At 44.5% G+C, this 11,173-nt stretch overlaps 1 protein-coding gene across 1 annotated transcript; it reads left to right on the forward strand.

Annotated features, from left to right (window-relative positions):
• Positions 1 to 545: 545 nt before the first annotated feature.
• KCNA4 (potassium voltage-gated channel subfamily A member 4) lies at positions 546 to 8,034 on the forward strand. Its single transcript, XM_057749752.1, has 2 exons — positions 546 to 911; positions 4,071 to 8,034. Exon 2 carries the CDS (start codon positions 4,846 to 4,848, stop codon positions 6,808 to 6,810), a length of 1,965 nt encoding a protein of 654 aa, XP_057605735.1. The 5' UTR covers positions 546 to 911; positions 4,071 to 4,845; the 3' UTR covers positions 6,811 to 8,034.
• Positions 8,035 to 11,173: the final 3,139 nt, after the last annotated feature.

An 11,173-nucleotide genomic window follows, 5' to 3' on the forward strand; every position in this document is an offset into this window, starting at 1 on the left:
CGACGAGAGAGCTCTGGGCTGGTGGCCTCGCCAGAGATGCACCAGGGCTCCCAAACCCACAAACCCGTCATGGTGCCTGGGGTGGTGGGTGGGGTGTTGGGGGAAATGCAGAGAAAGCGGGTCCGGGAGAGGAGAAGAAGACGCCTGGAAGCTCCCTGCGGTCGAGGCTGGACCTGCCACCGAAGTCACCCCTTCCAGCCTGTCCTGGAATTCCTACTCTGCCGTCGGAACCCCATTTCAGCTCCAAAGGGGACACCTCTCCCTCCAGGATTAGCTCCTCGCCTCTGGGGGCGCCAGCCAGGGGATCCTGGAAGGGTTCCCAGTGGCTCCCCAGAGCCTCGGCGCCGTGGGGCCGGGTCGGGGGGCGGGCAGTCGCGGCGTCGTGACTGCGCCCTCCCCGCCGCGCCGGGAGGCGCCCCTGGCGACCGCAGAGGACGCCACACCCTCGGCGGCCCTGGCCCCGCCCCCGGCCGGCGCGCGCTCCCGGCCAGGGGAGGCGTGTGCTGCTTCTGCAGCCAGCGAGAGTGGGAGAGGGATGGATGTTGGAGGAGGAATTCGGGCTTAACAAGTGATCGCTGCTGTCTAGGATTTTGTTTCTTTTTCTGGGGAACCTTGACTTTCTCTCCCCGTCGAGCCCTTCTGTGCTGAACTCCAGAGGAACCAGGAGTCTTGGGGTCTTCCCTGGGGCATCCCCGCTCCCCACCCCGGGCTCCAGCAGCGAGGACTTTGTCCCCCCCTGGCTAGGCAATAGAACTTGTTCCGTGGGTATTTTGCAGCTTCCACCTGCCACACCGGAGTGATACCGTCCACCCCCAAGATCGTTCTTCCCCTCCTCCAGCTGTTGCAGCTGGAGGGGGGAAAAAAAAAGCCAACCGGGAATTTATTTTTATTTTGCACCCCGCCTGGGAATGGTAAGTATGATACCTCTCTTATCTTTCTTCTACTCCCCTCTTTCGGCTGTTAAGAAACAGTGGACATGTGAGGGATAAATAATATAGAGAATGTGACAGAAGGGCATGAATGGAAGGCGGTTAAAAATAAACCAGGAGGTGGGAGAAGGGAGGTGCAGATGCTGCGCGGCGCTCCGGGGGGCCAACAGTTGTTATTTTCCCAACCCCGGGGATAGGGTGCGTGCGCCCTGCTTAATGTGCCCGAGCGGGAACCTAGGTCTGGAGGCGAGGGCGCGATTAAAGATGTCGTTTCCCAACGAGGTGGGGTTTAGATTTAGCATCGTTTTACCTCGTCCCAGACTCACAGGTTCCGTTTCTTTGGGAACAGCTGGTGAACGGGTTTGAATTGCTGCTTCAAACAACAGCAACATTTGGGTTTGCGTGCATTTTCTGAGCATTTGAGCAACACATAGGGACTGTATAAATGGCGTGCGTTGAAGTGTATATTTCTCACGGTGTTGGCCCTTGAGATTCTCTCTCAGTCTCTCTTTCTGCTTTTCTCTCTCTGATAGGTTCAGGTACCACCCTAAGACAGTTGCAGGAATTAGCACTGAGAGATGAAAACAGCCTTGGGGGGGGGGGGGGGAGGGAGAGGGGAGAGGAGGAGGGGCGGGATGCTTGGCTCTTGTTTGGGGGCGCAGGGATTGGGGAATAGGTAGTCAACAAAATCCTATTAGTTGGTGGTGTTAAAGAGGAAGGGACGTTACCCTGCAAAGGTCTCCCCCATAAAGTCTCCTGAGAGTCGGTTTGAATAGATTCTCCTAACAAGAATACCTTGAGTTGAGAAGGAAGAGAGATTTTAAACTAGTCTGATTTGCTGACTGGAATGATTTTTTCCTCTGTTTTCTTTCTTTCTTTCGTTTTTTTTTTCTTCCCTCCCTCCCTCCCTTTTTATATCCTCCTCCTCTTCTTCCTCTTCTTCTTCTTCTAAGATCAGAGATAGTGAGGTAACTGGTAGCAAATTGGAAGGAAGGTAATTTGCTTTTTGTACAGTGGGGGAGGGAGTTAGATAAACAAAAATTAACAAATGCAAATAAATAAATAAGTAAATAAGAAATTATTTGGTCTAAAGAGGGCAAGTCTAGTTTTCCTGCAGAGTTGATTGTGAGTTAGAAGACCCTCTAACTCATGACCTTCCGGGAGTCAGTTGGGCAGAAGAAGGGGAGTGCACATAGTATACAAATTTACAGCCACTTTGGTTACACTGGGCCTTTAGTTACATAGTGTATTATAATTGCTTTGAGGGGGATGAGGAAGCAACTGAGCAAACTCTCAGGCTATTTGGCCTGTGAAAGTTTTTAAAGGATGTTGGCCTTACCCTCCACAGTGAAGAGAGAGATTTGGAGACCTTGTGAAAGTGAACATTTCAGAGTATGAGATGATATTAGGAGTCAGGCAAAAGAAGGGGGGTGTCATTGCAGGAACCTTCAGAGGTGCATTTTCTGGGTTTTGTGTCCCAGTCAGGCTCACCTCTTGCCCTGGGAGAAAGTGTAGGATTGGGAAGGGATGTGTGACTGGGAAGACCTTCGTTTGCCACTTCCCTGCTGGTCACTTGATAAAACCCGGGTGTGTTTAGGCTTCAAGGCTGACACCATTCAGCAGCAGGTGGTCAAGCGCTGGGTCCTGTTCATGGCTCCAGAAAGCCCTTTCTCTTTATGCTCCCCAAGTGCTTCCAGTAATAGAGGTTGGGCGATGCCCTGAATTCTGGCTGTCGTTATCCTCCACCAATTCTCGGGCCACTCTCTGCATTCTTGGAAGTCCTGTTGGACAGAGTGAATGGAAGAAGCAAGAGGAGACAGGAGAAACAAGATTGCGGTAGGAGCATTTACAGGTCCTGGCAGAGGAGATGAGTTAGTTGAGCCTACCTACAGAGAGGATAGCAAACTAAGGAAGAAGAGAAGTCAGGAATACCAAATGACAGTGGGGACAGAGGAGGGCTGCAAGGAAGATGTGATCAGGAAGTGGCAGATTGGAAATAAAGGGAGGGGGTGGGGGAGGGGGGAAAGAGGGGAATTTGGGGTTGGGAACTATGGTTAAATTATAGGGGAGAAAGTATCATAGGCTGAAAACAAAGTGCACACAAACTGGAATTTGAGACATAAGGAGATAGTCCCTTGAGCAAAGTGTAGGAGGAAGCATCGAGGTGAACATGGGGGAACTGCAAGGAGGGAAGATGATTATTAGAGAAGTGGAAACTGGGATTAGCTCCTAGGCTGTGGGTGGTAGGGAGTGTTCTGGAGTCTGGGGAACAGGAAAACAACAACAGGGACATGCTTCAGGGAGTCAGGGAGTGCCAACTTAACATGGGCCTTTGGCGAGTCTCAGGATGTCCTGGATGTCCTCACGTTCTGTCCTTCCCCTGCTTAGATAGTGGTATAAGGACATACGCATTTGGGGGTGGGTAGATTGACCATATATGTTATTCTGTTATTAATAACTGCCAGCCTTTATTGATATTCCTCACGTACAAGACACTGTGGTGTTCTATTAGCATCAATTATCTCATTTAATTCTCTCAAAAATGGGATGGGGGAAGTTGTATTAGTATCTACACTTTGTAGATGAGGTGATTGAAGCTTGTTTAAGTGGTGGAAACTGGATTAAAGAAAAGTGGTTTTTCCGACCTCTCTAAATCCTGAATCAAGACAGAGAGGGGTGGAAGGCCACTAAATTCAGAAATATTTTATGAGTGGAAATTTTAAAAAATGCCTTGAGATCAATGAATGATGGAAGCAGCTGTAAAGTGACAGCATTGTTATTGTGGAATGAAGAGAGTGACAGTGAGAATTAAGACCTGCCATTAGTGAAAAGGTGGATTGAAGAAAGAGCCATGTGGGTCAAGAATGGAGAGAGGAAAAATAATTGAGTTGCCACGAAAGTAGACGGTGCTGAAATAATATCCAAAGAAGAAGGAAAGAAGGATGTTTAGTAAAAAGGAGATTTAACAACCTGCCCCATACTACTTCTTGGAAATTTATAGTCACTTTGGTGCTTTATATAAGGCTTGCTTGCTTGAGGACAAGAGAAAAAAGTGTATGTGAAGGAAACGCTCAGTTTGCTCTTTATTATTTGATTCTTCTTTTTATTTTTCTCCTATGCTTGTTTCCCTTCCTTTTTCAGGTGAAGTGGCTTCTTCTGCATGATTTTAGCTGAAGGATGCTCTGCATTTCCTTGATTTCTATGGAGACCTCAGAGCTGGGCTTGCCCCTACTGACACCTCATCTTGCACCTTCTCTACCTCCCAAGGTCTTTGCCTCTAAAGCTAGCTTGGCATTGCCCCTGGGTCCAGGAAGCCTGTGATGAACTTGAGGTGAAAGCCTGGAGAATCATCCTAATAGGCTTTGAGTGGCAATGTCTGGACAGACTTCAAGTCACGTGTTAACATGGGTCAAGCCATCACTAGAAGGCAAGTGCTAAGACTTAAAGGCTTATTTGCATTTTATTTAAATTTGATGGACTGAGCTTTGGACAATTTCCATGGCAGAAAAATATATTCCATTTTCTAGGCACAACTGCTGGTTGTCGGATACTTGCTGCCTTTAAATCTTGCAGCACCACCAATCACATTCTAGATGTTTTTACAGATTTGAACACCCATCCCAAAACAGGTGTTTGGGAGACCCCGACATTTTCTGACTTAGGCTTGAAAGTGTCAGGCTGTTTTTCTGGAGGAGCCAAGCTCTGGAGAGCAACGTTGAATCCCTGGGAAGAGAGAGCATGGGGCGTGCTGATTTAAAAACAGAAAATGCAAAGTTGGACTGAAAATATCCTTAGTCTTCCAAGCAATCTGCTTAAGGGTTCCAAACTTACCTTAATTTGGTGAGAAAAGAGGCTGCCCTATTTTTCTTTCTTCTTCTCCTCCAACTGGAACCAGCCATCTCCCCTAACCGCCGCCATGGAGGTTGCAATGGTGAGTGCGGAGAGCTCAGGGTGCAACAGTCACATGCCTTATGGCTACGCCGCCCAGGCGCGGGCCCGGGAGCGCGAAAGGCTGGCTCACTCAAGGGCGGCCGCGGCGGCCGCTGTCGCCGCGGCCACCGCTGCCGTGGAAGGCGGCGGGGGGTCTGGAGGGGGCGCCCACCACCACCACCAGTCGCGTGGGGCCTGCACCTCCCACGACCCTCAGAGCGGCCGGGGAAGTCGGAGGAGGCGGCGACAGCGGCCAGAAAAGAAGAGAGTCCACCACCGGCAGGGGAGCTTTCCTCACTGCTCCGACCTGATGCCCAGTGGCTCCGAGGAGAAGATCCTGCGGGATCTGAGCGAGGAGGAGGAAGAGGAGGAGGAGGAGGAGGAGGAGGAGGAAGAGGAAGGAAGGTTTTACTACAGCGAAGATGACCACGGTGATGAGTGTTCCTACACGGACCTGCTGCCCCAGGATGACGGTGGTGGCGGCGGCTACAGCTCGGTCCGCTACAGCGACTGCTGTGAACGCGTGGTGATCAACGTCTCGGGCCTGCGCTTTGAGACCCAGATGAAAACTCTGGCCCAGTTTCCCGAGACGTTGCTGGGGGACCCTGAGAAGAGGACTCAGTATTTTGACCCTTTGCGTAACGAGTATTTTTTTGACAGAAACAGGCCTAGCTTTGATGCCATCTTATATTATTATCAGTCAGGGGGCCGCCTGAAGAGGCCAGTCAACGTCCCCTTTGATATCTTCACGGAGGAGGTGAAGTTCTACCAGCTGGGGGAAGAGGCCCTGCTCAAGTTTCGGGAGGATGAGGGCTTTGTGAGAGAGGAGGAGGACAGGGCCTTGCCAGAGAATGAATTTAAAAAGCAGATTTGGCTGCTCTTCGAGTATCCGGAGAGCTCCAGTCCAGCGAGGGGCATCGCCATCGTCTCGGTCCTGGTCATCCTCATCTCCATCGTCATCTTCTGCCTGGAAACCTTGCCGGAGTTTAGGGACGACAGGGATCTCATCATGGCACTGAGCTCGGGCGGGCACAGTGGGTTGTTGAACGACACGTCGCGCCCCCACCCGGAGAACTCAGGGCACACGATATTCAACGACCCCTTCTTCGTCGTGGAGACAGTGTGTATCGTGTGGTTTTCCTTCGAGTTTGTGGTTCGCTGCTTTGCTTGTCCCAGCCAAGCCGTCTTCTTCAAAAACATCATGAACATCATTGACATTGTCTCCATTTTGCCTTACTTCATCACCCTGGGCACGGATCTGGCCCAGCAGCAGGGGGGTGGCAACGGTCAGCAGCAGCAGGCCATGTCCTTTGCCATCCTCAGGATCATCCGTCTGGTCCGAGTATTCCGGATCTTCAAACTCTCCAGGCACTCCAAGGGCCTGCAGATCCTGGGCCACACCCTCCGAGCCAGCATGAGGGAGCTGGGCCTTCTGATCTTCTTCCTCTTCATTGGGGTCATCCTCTTTTCCAGCGCTGTGTATTTCGCGGAGGCGGATGAACCTACTACCCATTTCCAAAGCATCCCAGATGCATTTTGGTGGGCTGTGGTGACCATGACAACTGTGGGCTATGGGGACATGAAGCCCATCACTGTGGGGGGCAAGATCGTAGGGTCTCTGTGTGCCATTGCGGGTGTCTTAACCATTGCTTTGCCAGTGCCAGTGATTGTCTCTAACTTTAACTATTTCTACCACAGAGAGACTGAAAATGAGGAACAGGCACAGCTGACACAGAATGCAGTCAGTTGCCCGTACCTCCCTTCTAATTTGCTGAAGAAATTTCGGAGCTCTACTTCTTCTTCCCTGGGGGACAAGTCAGAGTATCTAGAGATGGAAGAAGGAGTTAAGGAGTCTCTCTGTGCAAAGGAGACGTGTCAGGGAAAGGGGGATGACAGTGAGACAGATAAAAACAACTGTTCTAATGCGAAGGCTGTGGAGACCGATGTGTGAATCTCGTTCTCCACCCGCCACTGCACCCTCCCCCTAGTCCCAGCATCTCCAAATATATTTATGCATAGAGAGTGCAGTTATGACAATGATATATGCAAATGAATCCAGTGCATACAGTAGTACGCCATTTAATGGTTATACATGGCATAATTGTTACTAAACTTGTATTACATATCAAGTAAATGATACATCTTGGAGAAGAGGGAGGCTTAAATAGGAGCAAATCTATCTTTATATTTTTTATTAGAATGCAAGAATTTTGCACATTAACTGCAAGAGATGTTAAAAGTAAAGATGGTTCCCTGGAGAGAATGTGTATGTGTGTGTGTGTTGGCGTGTGTGTGTGTACTGCGTGCGTGTGTATGTGTAAGTAAATTGTCAACGTTGTTAGTAATCGTGCAGTGATGGGAAAAGTTGGCATTTTGAAGTATTTACTATGTAAGAACTAATGAATTTGAGCAGTCATTTATCAGTGCTTTAATAGCATCTCATGTCTGGATTCCATAGCTGATGTTTTTTAAAAATTGTAAGAATTACTATGTAGTAAAAAAAAAGAAAGTGAATTATTTAATAGAATATAGGTCACAGTTTTATCTTGGATTTAATTAAAGTTTATTTTTAACTGGAAATTCACTTTTAAAAAGGCTGCAGGGGCCTTTAGAAATTGATTATATTTTATTATTAATTTGGGGAAGTTTTGACAGCAAATGCCTAACAATAATGGAAGAAACGAAATCAGAGAAAATGTAACAAGTTTTGTTCACAGATAACTGGACTGGAATTTTCTTTGTTTCTTTTTTTTTTTTTTTTTCTTTTGCACTACTTTATATGCTGGAGATTGAGAGAGACTTCATACTGTGAATGTTTACTAATGTAACAGTTCAATGACAATCATTGGAAGAATGATTTCTTAGTCTTATTTTATTGTTCTCTTATTTTCTTTGTGTGAGACGAATGGCCACACAGATAACAGCACATGATTCCCTTCTCTTTTTAAATCTAAATAACTGATCTGCAAAGGGACTATGCAGTCAAATTTAGCAACTGAATCTTTTGAAATTGGTCTGTTACAATGATGCTTCTGAAACCATACTATTTTAAATATTCTCTGCCTTTAAATCCAGAATAATTTAACCAAAGTTAATGCATGCACTGAAAGAATTCTTGAAGAAATAAGATGCCCAGCAGCTACAGTGATTATGGCTTAAGAGCTTTCTATTAAATGTGCAACATAAATGCTAGATTTATTAAGTTTATTTATTTGTGCAGCGACATAAGCACAGAACATGGGGATTCACCTCAGAATTTAGCATTCTATTTGCTAAAACCAATATAAGAATTGTGTCAAAACATTTGGTTTCCATATCATCATCATCATCATCATCATCATCATTTTTTATTAAAGGAATTTATGACATACATAACTGCATTTAACTTACGACAAGGTGTTCTAGAATGTGAGTAAGAGCTAGTGATCCAACTTACGCTGTTAAGTCATAATGAGATGTAGGTTAGCAAACTCAGAATACATAAGAGGCCTTATTCTCCAGTACTTCAGCTTCTGTTCTTTATAAAATGGTTGTTCTGAGGTCTAGGGAAAAAATGCTATGTAGGGTATCTTAGCACATAATGAACTCTGACAACTGTGAACTTTAGGAAAAAAAAAAAGCTAGAATAGCTTTTCTCAAGCCTTTTAATCCAAGGCCATCATTTGATAATAATATAAATCTTACCTCTCCTTTACTGCTATTTAAAATTCAAAGTAAATTCAATGTTAGGTTTTAAACCAAAGCTATACCCTTCTCTTCACCCCCTTCCCCACTGCTTTCTAGAAACACCTCTCAAGAACACCTTTTGGAGAATGAGAAACAGTGGGGGCGGGGCAGGGAACAGGAGGTTGATTGAATGTGCAGACCAAAGATCTCTAATGGATAATGAAGAGTGACAGAACAAGGAAATGCCATCTTGTAACATGACTTCAAAGGTGGCATTTTAATATATTTTGGATTTACAGCAAAGAATGTAACAAACATTAGACTAGGAGTAACACTCTTTGGTTTGGTCACCGTTCATTTGGGTAAGTCATTCTGTTAATCTCTGCACCCCAGTTTCCTCATTAGTGAAAAAGAGGGCACATAAAGCATTTGTTACATCACAGATTTGTTATGGAAGGCCAATGAGAACATGTGAAAACTCTGAAATGTCGAGTTCCGTATAAGTGCCTGATGCTATATCTAAATTGCATAATCTTCCTCTGGGAGAAAAAGAGATTTAGAACCCATGAGTTACATCTGCTTTATTAGGATATTGTGAAAATCATGGGTAATTTCTTTAATTTTTGAGCTCCTTATGAGAAGTTGATGTGCAGACACAAGATAGCCTGTCATTGAGTAATTACTTCAATTTCTTCTTTTTGGGGAAGATCCCAGGCATGTCATGGTATAAAAAGTTGGCTCTGTGGAGAAGGTACCATGTATCTTTTGCTGTACCCAACTAGGTCAGGTTATGTCTTAAAATAGTTTAAATGCTCTCTGGTATTGCATGTTTAGTGACCATTCTATAATAGCAATAGCAATGATTTGGCTGTGTTAGGGAGGGAAAACGTGTTGTTGTTTCTACATCTCCTTTTTAAATCCGAAAATTTACATTAAATTTTAAATTAAATTAATTAATTTAAGTTAAATTAAACTTTATTGATATGTATTAGAATTGGTAATTCCAAGAATCCAGAATTTAGGAAATTCTGTAATACAGTCATTTGGGGACTTTGGGGTTTTCCTTTATCTTACATAGTTTTCTTAAGGGTAAAAGGGTCAAGAAGTTACAGCAAGGGCTTCCAAACCAAATATTAGTAGGTTATCACTAAATGTTTGTTTGTTTTTTCCTGCAAGATGCATTTATTTTAGGATGTCTGGATCTTGATTCCACAGTGAGAAGGAAGTATTTAAGCCCTCAAAACTTGTATAGGAACACTTCTGTATAGAACACTTCTCCTGTAGATAATGTGTGAAGGTAGATTCGTCAGTGCATCTGTGGATTTGTAGTATTTTTCCAAGTCAAAGTTAGCCAAAGTGCTTTAGTATCATTTGTGAATGTTTTATACTGAGAAATATGCTTCCAGGGGCTATTTGTAATTTATTTAGGAAACTGTGTCTCTTCAAGGCCACCATACACATTTGGCTGTAAGATAAAAGAGAAATGACCCCATTTCGAGATTTGAATTCTTGGGATCTGGGATCCTTTAGTTGCTTTTCAGATGATAATAAATGTTACCAAAAGTACAATATTTGAGGGTCATCCTAATCAGGGTCATTTCAAGGGTGGATGCATTGTTCTCTTTTGCAAATGCTTGAAAAGGAAACAGTTATGCATAACAGTTATGGAGGAGAGAGGAGGGCTTAGTATTCCTTTCAATTTCTGTGAAAAGAGAGCTTGTGAATACCAGAGGTGTGACAGTTGGTCTAGGGGTCCAGAGCTGACTTGTTGACTGGGCACATCATTTCATCTCCATGCTTGTCAGGTTTTTGTTCTTAAATATACGATCAGGTTATTGGGCTACATTATCACTTGATCCCTTCCAGCACCAAAATTCTATGGAGTCGAAGAAAACACTAGTTAGCTTGATATTTTCTAAGGACCAGTTAAGTCATACCAGCCTTGATTTTACAGTTAAGTAGTAAGAACAAAATGGTTTTGAAATCTCCCTGTTAGGTTATGTGCAGAACCAGGAGTTTGAGATTGAGCTTTTAGAATGTAAACTAAACTGAATGAATCAGGTTTATTCTGAAGCTATTTATTCTAGCAACTTCTAAAGGAAAGGGATTCACTTAATAAAAAATAGCTCCTCAGTCTCCAGTTGAATACACATGGTGAAAGTTGGTAAGTAAACATTTTGATTTCTTGCTTTGTTATACTACAGACTTGTCAGTAAACAGTGTTCCGACCTGTGCTGGGAAACTCATTTTATGCTTAGACACATGTAGTATTTCACAAGTGCTACTGCTTTCCTTGTCAAATTTGTTTTAAACAGGATCGCTGAAGCTCTGTGAAAATCTTTTCATTAAGTGTGTGTTGCAATAGAATCCAATATATGAATAAGAAATATTTAAGGAAAATACTCTGAGTTAAGTTATACATATTTTTTCCCATTTTTAAAAGAAAGTCAATATTAGCTAGTGGAAAATTATTTTTAATTGCATTGGAATCATAAACAGTAGTACCCCATGTCCCAAGAGAATCAGGAAGGTTGTTCTCTGTCGTGATGCGTCTTCAGCACTAATGTTGCAGCTATTTCTAGGTAAAGTGGGAAATAAATACACCTCGGTTCAGTTTACATTTTTAAGTGAACATGTGATGTGCTCAT

The sequence above is a fragment of the Hippopotamus amphibius genome, chromosome 9 (genome assembly GCF_030028045.1).
Source record: "Hippopotamus amphibius kiboko isolate mHipAmp2 chromosome 9, mHipAmp2.hap2, whole genome shotgun sequence".
Classification (NCBI taxonomy): Eukaryota; Metazoa; Chordata; class Mammalia; order Artiodactyla; family Hippopotamidae; genus Hippopotamus; species Hippopotamus amphibius.